General features: G+C 33.6%; 1 protein-coding gene across 1 annotated transcript in view; it reads right to left on the bottom strand.

The window, feature by feature from the left end:
* Positions 1 to 1,733: 1,733 nt before the first annotated feature.
* The window catches only part of MMP16 (matrix metallopeptidase 16), a 342,393-nt gene continuing 327,195 nt past the window's right edge, over positions 1,734 to 16,931 (bottom strand). Inside the window, exons 9-10 of the mRNA XM_082601441.1 lie at positions 9,271 to 9,386; positions 1,734 to 2,800 (exon numbers count right to left, since the gene is read on the bottom strand). Of these exons, the coding sequence (XP_082457567.1) occupies positions 2,466 to 2,800; positions 9,271 to 9,386 (451 nt within the window). The 3' untranslated portion in view covers positions 1,734 to 2,465. The remainder of the gene's footprint in view (positions 2,801 to 9,270; positions 9,387 to 16,931) is intronic.

The raw sequence follows: 16,931 nt of genomic DNA, 5'->3' as shown, positions 1-16,931 counted from the left end.
AGAAATACCAATCTGCAAGGCTTTGCAACATGCTGTCCATGATTACAAAATATTTTCCCCAACCAAAACATAAACATGTAGTTTAACTGAGAGGCATCCTAATTTTCATGCTATGTTGAGTATAAATACAAATTCAAGGCAGCCAAACCATCCATTTCCAAATAAGAATGTACACCTACACTCATTAAAATCATCTGGAAATGTGTATTATTAGCAAATGAGTAAGAAATTTTCACTAGTATAAAATTCCTGCTTTATATAAAAGCCACATTGGCCTTTCAAGTATTTTGAGTTTTTTTCCCCCCATAGTTCTATATTTGTACTAAAATGATGAATTTAGACTTGAAATTATATTAAAGGAAAATTAAAAGTCACTTCTACCTATAGGGCATTTTTAAAGTGTGCGTGTAAAGAGCAAAGTGTTCATCTGCAGATCCACCGTCAACACTCCTTCTCTCTCCACTCTAAGGAAACAGCTCATGCTTACTAGGTTTTTAGAGAACAATTAACACTCCAATGGAGAAGCAACGCAAGATTTCCTGTTTGTGCCAGTTTGCAAGTTAAAGGTCAAAGGGCAAAGACATAGAACAGGACTCGTCAAGGAAAATTTTCACAGAAGGTAATGTTTAAGTTTTTGTTAATGACAGTCAACAGATCAATAATCAACTTCAAGGCAAGCTGTTCATTGTTTCAAAAGCTAATCCCCTCAAAAGCTGGCTTTCACACAAAGCCAATGTCTGACTCATGGGGTGCATTCGTTCTGACCATCTCTAATAAGTTCACAGCCCAGTGGCTGTAAAGCCTTTCACTGCAAGAAGCAGCGCCTAAAAATCAATTAAGAGGTCTGTCAGTTGCTGACTTTTCTCTAGGAAAAAAATATTGATACAAACCTGCTCTGCAGGTCACCTGAAAATGACAATACTGCTGTTAGGACAAATTACACTCAACAATGAAATGCTTTGGTGGTCTCTTGGCTCTGTCAGCTATCAAATGGATGGCTAAATGCCAGAAGCCACACTAACCCTTTGAGAACTATGATTGACATGCGATAGATAGCTAATACACTGGAGGATATTCATGCAATCTCAGAGTCATCATTTTAATTCATTCTTTAGATGGCGATGCTAACGGCATCTTCCACGGCAAATTGAGTTTTCATGCAATGGATTTTAAAACATAAATTGTGTTGTGTGTTGTGTCTAACAACAACAACAACAAAGACAGGCTGTTATAATCAGTTGTTCAAATAAAATTTCACCCTTACAAGATATTTAATAAGATACCTTTTTATTTGCCTGAAAAACTTTGGCAAGTAACATCATTTCTGTTTGCTATAAATGCATTTATGTAGTAGTGTGAATCACTTAAAAATTACATGGGGTTATAGGATATCTGTTTTAAAAACCTGAACTTCTTGAACCTGTGCCTGTTTTTACCATTGCCCAGTTCAATAATTTACCAGATCCTAAGACTCTGAAAGCTGATTTGATAGTTCTCAAAGGGTTACACCAACGTATTACTAGTGTCACATATCCTTATAAAGTAACTGTCACTTTAAACCACTTTAAAGACATACTGCTTTTTGCTCCACTTATAATGAATATTCCTGACAGACCCATGGAAGGCCTGGGGCAGTGGCCTAATACAACTTGGGGAGATTTTCACAATGATGTAGGGGTAAGGTGGCAGGAAGGGGTTTAGAAACCCTTCAAAACAATGAAAAGGTCCCATTTGAAGATAGCTGTGAATATAAATGTGATGAAACATTAAGAACATAGCTGAGAACAGCTGTATAAAACGAAAAATGGATGTAGTATTAAGGCTGTTACAATATTGCAGATATTTTGGCCCCTTGTTTGTTGGAAAATGGCTGTCCCAACAGTCTAAAGTCCTGCATGTGTATTACAGGTCTCCCACCTGACAAAAACGAAGCATAGGAGACTGTCCATAGCAGTCAGAGAGCTATCTTCTTTGGAGACAAAGCTGTTTTGGGTCTTCACACTTTCCTGAACGTTCAATTGTGGGTATTTTGTTTAATCTTTTCTTATTTCCTTGCTGTAAAGCAAAAATTTGTGGGTTTTCCCTTTTGCTTTTTTCCCCCAGAAATGGGCTCAGACATCAGAAAAAACATATTAGAAACCTTTAAGAAGAATATTTTCTTCTTTTTTCTCTTTAAGTAATCCTGAAAATTTACTGGGCATTGAGCGTGCAGAGGAAAGGCCTAGAACTGAATGACAAAAAAAGACAAAGGACTGAAGAACGGCAGGTACTGTGCATCATGGAAGCTTCCCCATGAGTGCGTTTCCATTCATGTGCAGGACCAGCAACCCTCTGGGTTTGAAAGGTCAGCCCCAAATCAGGCTGCCACAAGCCTGCTCCTAGCTAGGAAACAGCATAACAGCTCTTGTCTTGAATCTCAAGTTATCACAAGCTCCTAGAAAAGAAAGAAAGGAAAAAACCCTACATCACACCCACTCTTGCATAGAGCGTTTACAGTACAGTATGTGGCGGGGTGTTCCTTTCCTCTTGAACTGGAACACAGTGTAAACCAATACAAGGAGGCATAAGGCCAAGATGCAGGGAATGACAATAGCTATGGCTTTCACAGTGCTGGCTGTGTTGTCCAGTTTGATGACAATGTCTACATCATCTGGTGGGCTGTGTCCTTCTTTATCTCTGTCTGTTGGTCCGTCACAGCCCATAAAATCCTTGAGGATGGATCTGGGATATCCAGGTTCTACCTTGAGTATCTGGTTGTTGAATTTCCAATACTCCTTTCCTTTGTAGAAATACGTAAAGCCTGGTGGGGGGGAAACACACACACACAGGAACCACTTATTTGTAAAAGTGTATATGTATAGAAATTTAATTAAATAGGCAACTTAAAAGATGTATGTTAAAGCCACTCAATTTTTGTAGGAAGAAAACACTATTCCCAGATCAGCTGTCTATTGAAATTGATCTGACTCTTGTGCTCCAGAAACTGTGCCCTCAAATGCCTAGGGAAAGCTCAGCTGAAAGAGAGAAATAATATTTGCACAGAGTTGTTGAAAGACCATGCTTTATACATCTACTCTTAGTCTACACTGCAAAGAGAACTTCATCCTGTTGCTTGCTTATAGTATTGTTGGTACAGAATTACACATTAGTGTGAGAGTATCAACCTGTATTGAAAGATGCTGAAACAGCCTTATAAACAGAAGCCCTGTTTGCCCTCATGCAGCTATTGAGGACATTGTACAATACATCATAAGGAAGCGTCCCCATGAAACACCTCAAAGGAAATTTCTAATCATCTTAGCATCAGGAATAGTTGTACTCCTCCTAAGGAACAAGTTTGTTCTTGTCATTTGGAAAAGAAATCACAAGAAATCATAAATCACGAAACTAGATGTGATTTCCTTTGTATGCTAGGAATTTTAATAATTAAATAGGTACTTATTGTATTTTGTGCAGTAACCTTTTTCAGCTCTAGGCCATACCCATTTTATCTCTTCTTTTGTCCTCATTATTATGTCCTCATAACATTATCTTATGTTAATTTTTTATCATCTAGCTACATTTTACAGAACTTCTAAAGCTATTATTAATCCTTTTAGAGTAAAGGATGAATAAAGTATAAATAAATCTATAATTCTATCTTTAATACTTCCAACTAACATATATTTCATGGGGGAGGAGGTAGTATGTAGAAGTCTCAAGTAACTTAGCAACACATATGATTTATATTCTAAAACATTATGGATGCAGATAATAGATTTGTAAACTTGTGACAATTAAACTACAAATATGTGTCTTTCTTAGGACTATTCTCTTAACTTTTGTTTTTTTTTCCTGGGAACAAGCCCAGGTTTTTCTTTCTGTCCATATCTCTTTCATGTCAAGTTTCTTTGTGACTTTGAGATAAAATTCAGGAAAATAAGAAATGTTTTAATGTTATAATCACTTAAAAACCATATTTTGGGAGATGTCTAATTTTGAATAGTATGCCTACTTTTGAGTTAATAATCATTAATGAGGGTTTTCCCCCTTCATTATTGAGCACTTATTATGGAAGAATCACTGTGTTAAAAACTTAGTAAATGACATCTTTTAATCCTCATAAACACTCTGTTAGGTAGAATTAGCTACCTATACTTTTCAGGCAAAGACACAGAAGCTCAGATAAAATGATATGCCCTAGTCCCGTTGAAAAAAGAATTTAAATCTTGGTCTAGCTTTAGAGCCTGAATCTTAATGATTTTTCTAAAGCCAGGTCCTTTAGAGATTTTTGTCTTTTCGCAAATACTCCTTGGTTCAAAATCACAGGTGGTGATAGACAGCACTCCTAAATCAATAACAACAAAAAACTCTGACATCTCTCAGAAACTTTCAGCTAGGATAGACCATCCCTTCAGGTCACTTCATTCTAGAAATCATTCTCTTCAATGCCATGAAAATCAGCCATTGCTTTTAGTTTTGAAGGGCAGTTTTGCAACCAGAACAAATTGCCAAGTGAAAACAGGTGTATGTAGATTCAAATTTTTCTGCAGGGAGCTGGCATTTGATCACGCTAATAAACTCCAACATAATTATTCAACAAGCTTGGATAAAGAAATGTCGAGGGCCTGCCAAATAAAGTGTATTAGATGATTATAGTTGAATAATGACATTGATCTAGAATGAAACAGACCTTCCAGACAGGTGAATGTACTTCTTATATTTGTAAACTGGAAACCAACAGCTGGAAGTGTCCTCATCTTTAATTTTTAGTCAAAGCTAATTACTATGAAACTACTGGGCATCATATAAAAATTCAGAAGTTTCCATTTTCATATTTATCATGTTTGCAGGCCAAGTTTTATACTAACACACTCCATATACAGTAGAATTGTAGTAGGCTGAATACACTTGTTAGAGGTAAGAAGTCTAGTCATCAGGAGTTAAGAGAATAAAAGTAATTGAAAAGAAGTAGCCTAAAATCTTGATAATAGAAATCTGTCAAACGTTGATCCTGAAAAATTCATCTCATTCAATAATTTTTTAACTGTTTATGAAATATCAGTGGGTTGAAGAAACGTTTATATACTCTTTTTTTTCTATTGTGAGTAGCTTTGATGTTATAATCTTATAGATGTTATGCTTACTAAGAGTAGAAACTTCAGATGAACTCTTACCTGAAGTATCATTTTTGAGAAATTCTGAGGTAGAAGTCAGTTAGGCTGTAATGAATTATGTGATGACTTTTTTTTCTTGTATTTGATTGGTTTTCACTGGTGACTGTTCTATTGTTTAGTCCTAAAATGTAAGGAAAAATTGTCTACCATAGCTGTCGTGTTATAACTTCATAGAAGATCCTACATAGCAGTGCCTGTGTGTTCTCTCTGTTTTCCACTATTGTATATGTATTAGTAAAATGTTAATTAATGTTTAACAAATGTGAATGAATAACCTGGGTCTTGTGAAAATATTTGTTTGAATCCCACGTGTAGATTTTAACAGAGCATAAGGGTCAGAGTAGAGAATTAATACACCAACAGAATCAAGAGTCAAACTATTTTAACAGGCTAAAAGTGGAGCTATAATCAGTAAAATAAAATGCAGCAGTGTTAAAGCAGAATCTTGTATTAACCTTAAAATTTCATTTTCTAAGGAGAGAATATAGGATACCTAGGAGGCAGGGCCTGACAGCAAGTAACTTAGAGATTTGAAGGCAGGTAAATGAAGCGATTATTTACTACAATTTTAGTATAAGTTAAAAACTCATGTTATTGCTTAAAACACTGTCAAAATCAAGAAGAAATAATTCATATATATATATATATATGGCATAAGTCATATCATTTGGATTATTGTAGCTATTTTCAGGGGCTAAAAATAAAGAGGAAAATAAGAAAATTGTTAAATTAAGATGGTTACAGGTGAAAACTGGAATGATGATGGATTAGAAAGCTACATTCTGAGAAAGCCTAAGGTATATCTAATATGACAAAATGAAAAATCTGGCCAGACATGACAGATTGTCAATTACCTTAATGATATAATGTAGGAAAAGATGTTTTAATTTTTCCTCTTTGGAGAGAGTGCCTTAGAGCAATTCAGTGAGGCTAGAATGGTCTAGTTTCAAACCATAGACAAAATATCACCACTTTCATGATCATGAGTAAGTTAATTAAACTAGCTGATGCTGTTTTCCTCATTCATAAATAATTATAAATGAGGTAAAGAGGTATTTGTGTTGGACTATTAAATTAGATAAAAGATTTATGTAGCACAACTGATAGATGGTGGGAAGTCAGTAAATCACACCACACATTCACATTTCATTGGCCAAGGTGACAGAAATAATATCAATAGGTATTATAGGAAGGCATATTCCACCTTAATATGAAAACATCCTTCAAAAATCTATAGCTCAATTTTAAGCTTCTGGGATTTTTTTTTTTTTTGAAAACTATCATAAAGAGAAGATCCCTAAGAAGAAATTCCTACCTTGGTGGAAGGGTGAGGAATTAGAGAAAACATTTCATTGCTCTATCATCTCTGATTTTATGACCATCAAGTATCATGTGCATGGACTTATCCTTATACGGAATTGCTTTGAGTATATAAATTTATTTATATCTATATAAAAATGTGTGTTTACTCAATAAATTGAACTTGCTCTTCTCTAAAAAAAATATAAGGGAAGAAGTTATGTATAATTTGAGTTCAAGTTAAAAAAAAACAAGCATGAGATTTGAATAGAGAATTAAAAATGGAGAATTTGCTATTGGTAGACTATCTAGACTAAGACGTTCCAGATTGATTAATATCACTACCCTACAGAACAAGGTTTTCAAACAAATAGGTGATCTCCTTCACTGCAGGGAGTGAAGGTCTAGAGTAATGGAAGGGGTAAAATTAATTTCAACAACTAATGTTTATTGAATGGTTACTACGTAACTGCATTTGAAGAGTTTACACTAGAGGGGATAACAAACAGGCATATAAATTGATTGTTGTAATATGAGATTTTGAGTGCAAGGGATGGTGTACCAAAAAGGATATTCAAGGATTCCTGAAAGATCAAAAGTGAGCTCAATGTTGAAGGATATCAAAGAAAGGGCTGGACCAGGTAAGGTACAGAAGACATAGATATGTTGAAGTTTCATCTGTAGTTTTTTGTCATTTTTAAGCACTGGTTTTTCCAACATGTTTTTTTTTTTTTTTTTTCTTTTTGCCAGCATTTTACAAAGTTATTCTTTGCCGTGTGAAAATAAAATATTAAATTCTGAATGTAAGGAAACCATTTATATTAAACAAATATTATTTTAAGATGGACAAGAATATGAAAAAGCATGGGGCAAGATGCAGCCAGAAGATTTTTTATCTTTATATAATTATGATTTATTTCCAGAGAACCTGAATCAAATCTCAAATTTTAATGGACTTGCAAATAGAAGCAGGGGAAAAAAAAAACAGTTAATATGCTAAGGAATTAAGGTTATGTGTACTTTTTCAATCTTTTGAAATAATTATTACTTATTTTAAAAGTTATTTTTATTATAAAAGTTATATTCATTTTAGAATATTAATAAAGGAAATAATTTGAAAAACATTTTATCAAACTTGCTATATTTAATCACTGGTAAGATCTTGGCTTAATTTTCTTTGCATATATTTGTGCATAGTGTGTGATAACTTTTATTGAGGGCAGTCTAGAGCAGTGGTTGAACTTCTGTAAATGTAAGCTAGAGTTGATTTTATCTGGGCTGAAACAACCCCCTTTAATCTAACCTCAAGAAATCTCTCCCCCTTAGATTCTTGGTGACAGCTCTAATTTTAGGGGATCATCTCAGTTTTCTACTTTCCATGTGATTATGTTTCACGTTTTTTCACTTCTTTGTCTTCTGCATCTGCATAGTTTGTGTAGTTTTTTGCCATATATTGATATGGTTTTACTGCCTCCAATTTGACTGCATTGTAACTTTATTTTCTTATTGATTTCCTTTTTATCTCAGATAGATATGTTTCATCTCAATCTGTCCTCTCCTGTGGATTTCTGCTTTTGTCACATACAGGCTATATCTTAACTTGGTCCTTTAATTCTCTGAACCAATAGAATACACAAAAAACTATAATTCCAATAAGTGCTATAATCAGGGCTTCAAGGTTCTTTTTGACTTAGCATACAGTGTTTTACTTGTGGGATATCATTACACAGAATGTAGTATAAATTACATATAACAATGGTCAAAACACAGTTTGTGTTTGATTTTTCTGATTGGTGTCATCCTGGGTGTCAGTTCCTTCAAGCTTGTACTCAGTGTAAAGCTTTCTTAAACTCTGGCAATTTGCTGATGATCAGCCATTGTTTTCAGTGAGTTGTGTCAATTTTTCATTTTCCCCTGTTTCTTCATTAATTTTTTTCGATATTCCTCTCCCAGATGCATTTAATTTTCCTCTTGCAAGTGATGTTATTTTGTTCTTGTTGCATACATGTTATAGACTTTTCATGCTATTTAGGACCCACATAATGTATTATTTTCTTCTCTTTCCTATTATAAATCATCTGAGAGGGTATTTTCTTTTTCTCTGTATTTCAGTTTGATGTCACTTTCCTTTGTTCTGGAATATTGTGTATAAATTTTATTTTGAATTATTATTATTATGGTTTATTTCTACTTACTAATCCCTGACTGCAGAGAGAAATGTTCAAACTTTACCAACAGATACAGGAGTATTGATTACCCATTGCTTGGCTAACTTCCCTTAGGATCTGGTTGAATCCCGAATCCTGAGATGGAGAGCAAAGCAGCTCTGTGATCTGTTTCTGTTATTAAGCAATCATACATCTACTCTAGCCTTACTGTATTGAACTGGGATCTTTCTTGTTTGCTGACACTATAGGCCAAAGGCACACATGAAAAATTATAATCCTCAACATGCTGTACAATCCTTAGCTCACATTTATAACATATCTTCTTTGTGACCAGCTACTGTCCCACATATGTCTGTTATTATTATCTTTACATGAATTTTAGTAGAAAATAGGTGAGGTTACTTCAAAGGAATTAACACTCTTCATTTTTAAAAATTATTATTTTTTTATAAACTAAAATATGTTGAGGTTAAAAAAACGTCTTGAGCATAATATTAAATATAAATCTATGAAGGAAATTTTATATAAATATAATATGAGATAGCCCTAGTATGTTACTTTCTAACCATTTAACATAGTGAACAAGTAGGATCGATTATTCAACTACTTAGTAAGCTCATGAAATATATAATGCACATGTTGCATACCATTTTCTTTGTGCACAAAGGCTCCCTGAGGAGATTCGGGGATACCTTTCCAGACTGTGATTGGTTTGGGATAGCCAGGATCCATGGTTTTCATTTCTTCACTATATCTCCAATACCTGAAAAGGATAAATAAACAACAACAACACATGCATAGGAAAGACAATTATGTATACAAACAATAACAGCTAGCTAGCATTCATTAAATCCTTGCTGCATGCTACCTATGTACTTGTTAGTGATTTACAGAACTGATTTAAATCATGCAAGGACAGTGTACACAATTTATTCTGTTTCCTTTTTAGAATATGCTAAAAATGGATATGTTATTTTATATTTCTTCAGTCTGCTAAAAATTAATTTTAAAATTCTAGCTAAGCATAGTTACAATTCAAAAGGGTATCACCAACCTATGTAGAAATCAGAGGTTTTCATGATTTTAAAAAATCTTACTTAGGCACCAGAATACGTCATTTGAAATAAGCATAATCTTGATCCATCTACCCATTCATTTATTTAACAAATATTTAATGAGAACCTACTGTGTTTCTAGAATTATTGTAGGTGCCAGCGATACAACCTTGGACAAAAGAGGCATGCCCCACCTCTTACCAATCTTACATTTTAGGATATGTAGAGATTACAGGAAAAAAAAATGTCAATAAGTGTATACTATCATAGGAGGTGGTAAGATCTATTAAGAAAACAAAGCAGAAAAAGTTATCTAAGAATATGTGTCAGCCATTTTAAAGTACTGGATAGCAAGGTCTTTGATAAGCCGTTGTTTGAGCAGAGAGCAGAAAGAAGTGAGAAGCAACATTCTGTAGTTTTGAGGAGCATAACATTTCACGTGGAGTAACTAATTATCAAAAGTTTCTGTGGCAGGCATAAGCCTGGAGCACTTGAGCATCCACAGTGAGGCTAGAGTGACTAGAATTGAGTTAGCAAAAGGGAGACAAGGTCAGAGTGGGAACCAGCACCTGTGATTAGATAGACCCTTAAGCTATGGCAAAACCTTTTGTTTTCCTCTAAGAGAGATGTGAAGGCAATGAAGAGTTTGAGCAGAAGACCTTCAAGATATGGCTTATTTTTTGAAAGGAACACACTGCTGCTATGAGTTAAACAGATTGAAGGAAGTAAAGTAGAAGAGATACCAGTTAAGATGTCATTTCAGTAATCCTTGGGCTAGAATGTGTACTGGAGAACTGATGATAATTCAAGGGATTGGGATATTATTTTGAAGAAAAATCCCAAAGAGCTTACTAATGGATTGATGCAGTATGTGAGAGAACGAAGTTGAGCATAACTCAAGAATTTGGGGCCTGAACAACCAGAAGAATAATGTTGCCATTCAGTGAGATAAGGAAGCATGGAAAGGTAAGTTAAGGAGGTTTGAGGAATTGTGAGTTTGACTTTAAGCATGTTAAAATCAGATGCCTGTTAAACATCAAAGTAGTTGTTGATGAAGCAATTGGGTATATGACTGTAGACTTTAGGGCAAGTCTTGACTAGAGTCCTTGGTGTATAGATGGATAAACAGATAAAAGCAAAACTTGCTAAGAGTCAGAACTCTCAGAACTCTCATCCCTTCACAGGGTGGCCATTGGGCCACTTTCACAGACCCACTAGATATCTAAGGAACAAATTGTGAACCTCCCTACTTTGGATCACTCATTATTGCCTATATGTTCTAAGAGTCAAAAATTTTATGTCTGAATGTTCAAAAGGATTGACAATACTGGGGTGAAACCATTGGGAGTTCACAGTGATATTGCCTATTTTAGGGCAGGCATAATGCTCTATACATTATATCAAATGTTTATTCACTATAAACTCATGAGAGAATTGTCATTGTCTCCGTTTGAGAGAGGAGAATTCTTGGAGGACAATGACTTATAACCAGTCTGTTCCATTTCAAAAGTCACTATTCTTTCTTCTACACATACCAAATATGTTTGACAACATTTTCTCCCCCACACCACTAAACATCTCTTAACATGTGCTAAAGGTAGCATTTCACCAACAGATTTGTGAAGTAACACACAATGCATTATCTTGGGATTAGGCATTTAGCTTAAATCAGAAAAAGAAAAAAAAATCCAGTCTTTTCTGTATATTCTCTTGTTTCAGGTCTATGGAGAATCCTTCATCTACAGAGCTGTGGAATCTTGTAAAGAATGTTTTGCTATAGATTCCCAGATACCTCAGATAAGTAACATGTGGAATATTAGCACTTCCTTCATCTTCAGTGTTCACATGGAAAAGAAAAAAAGATTGTTTCAGGATGTATCCCAATAATAAGCCACAAGGCAGATTTTATCCAGACAGGAAAACACACTGTAGAGGTGTTTGTCATAGATTCTTATCACATAGAAGATAAGGGCAGATTTGATAGAGAGATCAGGAAAAGCTTCAGGGAGAAACACTGAGCTGAAATAATGGTAGTCAGGCCTATCTTTCTGAAGAAGACAAGTAGGGAGCGCAAAGTTCTACCAAAACTAATGTATATTTTCTTTCATGGAAACATCTGCTTTTAAGTTATTTTTGAATATTCCTCTATCACAGAACAGGCTGCGATGGATATAGCATGGTTAATGAGGTTGAGATTGCACTCAGAATTTCCAGATCTCTTCTCTCAAGTAAATATTTCAATGGGATTTACAATAGTCATATATATTAACTGTTTCCTGAAGTTGATCATAAAAAAAACTTCTCACAGAGAAACCATCAAATACCTTATTTCACGGATTCTAAGATACATATTTTTTCACATTTCACATCTCTATTATAGGTATTTCACATCTCAATACTATGTCAGACTATACTGGGCAGAGTTTTCCCCTCAATGATAGATTAAATTATGATGTATCTTACAATAAAAGGCATTTTTAGATGACATAAACCATAACTTAAAGCAAGTTTTAAAATTTTGCTAACCCAGGAATAATTTAAAATCCTAGGGACAATGGGGTCACACTCTACGTATGATTGAAGGAAGATTACTACATATTCAGAAACCAGGTTTGTTCTCCAAGATGTAGTTATAACAATGTTCATGTAACAATACCTATTCTTCATGTAGTGTTTTGTAGCTATAAAGTAAATTTATGTATATATATATATATATATATATATATATATATATATATATATATAATATTTTAATCTTATTTCACTAAAATCCCTCAAATATCTTTTATATTGCATATTAAAACATACTTATGCTGAGGTCCTAACATAGATATAGTATACATGGTCACACAATTCAGTCAATGACAAAGCATTGGGCATCATATTATTCAAAAGTAATGTCTTAGTCACATTTGCTCTTCTTGAATGTTACAGAGTTGAAACTCAAACTAATGCTCTTTGATTCATAGTTTAGTTCAATTTTCTACCACAGTAATGCTAGTGTTTCCCTTGACATAGCATTCTTACATTAATCTCCCTGTCATCTTACCCTCTTGGGGTCCTCACTCAAATTCTTAATGTTCATTGTGTCAATATAATTTTCCTTCATCCCTTGCTCTATTTGCTTATAGATCCATTTGCCTACCAACACTTTTTTGAGCACTTATGTGAAAGACACATAAGAATTATTGAGATCACATTTCAAGAAAATATTTATGGAATGTGCATTTTATTGTACCCTCTAGTAGGAACATAATCCTGGTATGATTTTTTAAGGATAAAAGCAATTTTTCCCTCTTTCTGTTAGTAGATAATGCAAAACTATAACTTGGCATCATTTCATCATCTTTGAAAAACTCAACATAAGATCGGACCCTCAGATTACCTACTGTGTCAGCTTTGATATATGTCCAGGAAACTTCAATGTGATTAGAATCATCTAACTATATTCAATCATAATATTATTCAGTCTGTTATATTATTATATATACACATTATATCCAGCTGCCTTATAAAAATGGTGAGGCTTATTCATAAATATAGGTTTGCATTTTAATTTCTAACATATTTGAACATATTTCAACATGAACAAAAAAGTTCATTCCACTGATATTTTCCTCCCTGAAAAATAGGCTTATGGGTTCATTGAGAAGTATATTAGCATATTCACCTGGAACATTATGTAAATAAACCACTTGGAGGGGTTTATGATTTAGATATTATAATGGAAAAAAAATTGGAATTTTGTGCAGTAAGGTCAGCCAATGATAGTAGCTATTATAAATAAAGCTTATAGTTTTTTTCTTCTGATATATCAATAATCTCTGCAGTAGAATTATGACTTTAAATTGCTGATTCTTTGAGAAAAGCATTGTAAATCAATCCTTTAAAATAAATTATGAATGGAAATGGGCTATATTCATCATTTTTTTAGGTTTGATCATGAGTCATAACCATAAGACAAAACAGTTGTCTGTGTAATAGTATATAACAATTTCTTAAATTCCTTCTGTGTGAACAAATAAATGATATAGAAAATTCTGAAATGACATACTTTAATGTTTCTGGATACTGAACTCAAACTGAACAGAAAGTGACTCCAAGGTTGATTTCATATGATCCGGTCATTTCTTCATCCACTTTGTCTCATTTTCTTACTCTAGATTCAGACTACTTGCCTCTGTTATCACAAAACCCAGGGCCACTTTTTTTCACACCCAAATAATCATACAAAATCTCTTTCTTCAGAAGTCTTATTAAAACAGAATTGAAAATATCAATTTGTACTGTGTTGGATAATTTTAAAAACACAGAAAGGAATTACTTCATAAACACACACCTTAAGCTATAGGAAATAAATGTATTTTTCTGTTTGGCTATTAGTAGTAATAATAATAAAACAAACCAAAATAGATCTAAATTTTGTCTTCTTTCTTTGAAAATGTCTTAAAATCCTCAACGGTTCAGCCTAGAATGAAGTATGACAAGAGAGTCTTGGGTATATTTGTGAGAAGATGCTGAGATGATTTAGGAACATAGCATTTTAGAGCTAAATGCTATGAAGATCAAAATGTATCTGAGTATAAAATTATAGTATATTAAGAAAAGGACAAGTAGGAGTCTGAGGGACTGAGTTCCATGCTATATGTGAAACAGTGAAATTGGACATTTTAATCTGAATTTACAGATCTGTTTAAAGAACCATCATTTCATCGACACTTCTTTAGCTATCTCTATATTTATGAGATTTCATGTCCGCCCTTACTTTCAATACAATTTATATGAAATTACTTTCAGATCTGTGCCTCCAACCCACCTTTCCTTGTGAACTGTTACTACCTGCTTGATTTCTCTAATTGGTGTGTAAGCAGGTATCTCAAACCAAAAATGAACATTTCAAACTCTTTCTTTGCTACATCTTCAGAAATGGCACCATCTATTCAATTAGTTAACCTAGATGTTATCTTTGATTTGCTTTTCTCACCCCTAAAATCCAAGCCATAAAAAAAACTTGTTATGATTACATACAAAATGTAAACTGTACTTTTTGCTCCATCTCCACTGCTACCATTGTGTCCCCCTGTACTATTTCAACAGCCTACCAATTAATCTCCTTGCTTCCACTTTTGAAGTCCATTCTTCACATGGAGACCATAACTATGTTTTTGAATACACATCAGAACACGCACTTTCCTGTTGAAAACCCTCCAATGTTTTCCATTGTACTTAAAATTAAAAAATCCAGTCTTTGCCATGTTCAACAGGGCCTCGTAATCTGGTCCCTGCTTACATGTGTGACCTCCTTGATCACTTACCCACTATGCTGTAGCCACAATATTTTTTTTCCACTTTGAACATTCTAACATTTTTGCTTTTGTACTGCTATTTCAGGTACTTACAACACACTGTTCTGAATAACTTCGTGTGGTTGAAATTTCTCCCCACTAAAGTCCTTGCATCAGTGTCCCCTTCACAATTTAGGACTTTCTTGACCTCCACACTAATTTCTCAACCACCCCTTCCCACCCAAGGGCCTCTATCACATCATCACCTATTATATTTCTTGTAGTGTTTCTCAGTGTTAACATATCAAGGTCATTTATTTCTTCTCTGTTTACAACTATCTCCCCTAATAGAATCTAAGGACCATGGGAGCAGAATACTTGTGGTCTTTTTTACTACTATATCTTCGTTACCTAGTACATGTCACATAGTATGTGCTCAAAAAATATTTTAACTAAATGAGTGAGGGATATGTCAAGATGAGTACAGAAATCTTATGCAAGCAGGAATTAGAGGTATTGAGAATAGAATGGGCTGTCTCATATTTATGCTGTCACCACAGGTAGTCAGGTACAGAAGGATGAATACCTATGGAATGTAACTGAGGCAGTCTAGACTTTGGTAGGAAGTGAATATGATGTATGCTGACATATGGCAGCACTTGAACCAAATATAATTTAAAGGTGTGCTTTGTTTGTCTAGCAAATTATATAAATGATTCTGATTTTGAATGCTTTTCTAGAATATTTGTACTTTCCAGCTCATCACAGTACCTATCACTCCCTATTGCCATATATATTACTCCTGTACCCAGCACTGTATACATTATTTGCCTGATTCCTTAAAGCAATTGAGTTTTTTACACCTGAACTAGGTTATCTCTAAAATCATTTTCTGATCTTAACCTTAGAGAAATAGAAATCTGTTTTACATTTTTTAAAACAGAAAAATGTCAATGAAATAAGAGGAAGAAATAAATAAAGATAAATGTTTTCAATGTTTTCTCTCAAAATATACATGGAAAATATATATATAAAGTTAAAATTGATAAGTATTGTAAATATATAATGCCTATAAGGAAGAAAAACTCACTGAATTCTCATATAAAAGTGATAAGCAAATCGTTGTTTTTATGTTTGACTTAGATAGTTTAATGTCTTTTCCATCTACTTTTAATCTAGAATGAATGTATTTATAAATTGTGTGACTTTGGAATTAAGCAATTATACAAATATGAAGTCATCTGTTTATAAAACATCTATGACTCATGAACTAGTATATAAGATCACACACATGAAAATTAATTGGGATCCTGCTTTAAATATCTTTAAAACCTATAAAAGCAGTTATTTAAGCAGAACTTAAAATCAAAGTATTTCTATATATTTGTTATATTTTGCATGAAGCTTGTTAAGTCAGAAATAAATTAACTAAAACTCCTTTTCTCATTTATTATATCTTTATTCCATTATAAATTTGGTATGTAAACTTCATTGATTTCACTGACTTGAGGTGGCTCACATTTAATTTCTAAACTTAATTTTTTCAAGAAGTGCTAAGTTTTTAGAATGGAAACATTTTTAAAAGTATGGCTAACTGATAATAAAATGGCAGTTTTTATTGTCATCTATGAAACCCTCATTAAAGCTGTTATATGAAAGTTAAGCTTTCATGTTTTGTCTTGTAGAAGTTAATTTCTCCATGGTGTCTTCTCAGCCTTTTGTTTCTACCCCTTTCTGGGGGTGGGGGTGGGGTGGGGACAATACAGGATTGTATTGAACCTACTCTTGAAAGAGTACATTCAGGCAATTAAAACCAGCTGAGGAATTAAACTCTAACAACCTGAGGGTTGTTATTTTAAAGAATATAAGTCCACAGATTTATTTTCATTAGGGGACACCATGCTGTGGCAATTTCTTCATTCTTCTCTTTTCATACTCTAACTACACATATCTTACTGAGAGTCATAT

Source organism: Mesoplodon mirus, assembly GCF_964341445.2.
Source record: "Mesoplodon mirus genome assembly, chromosome: 16".
Lineage (NCBI taxonomy): Eukaryota > Metazoa > Chordata > Mammalia > Artiodactyla > Ziphiidae > Mesoplodon > Mesoplodon mirus.
The sequence above is the reverse complement of the archived record's forward strand: the minus strand, read 5'-3'. Positions and strand labels throughout refer to the sequence as shown.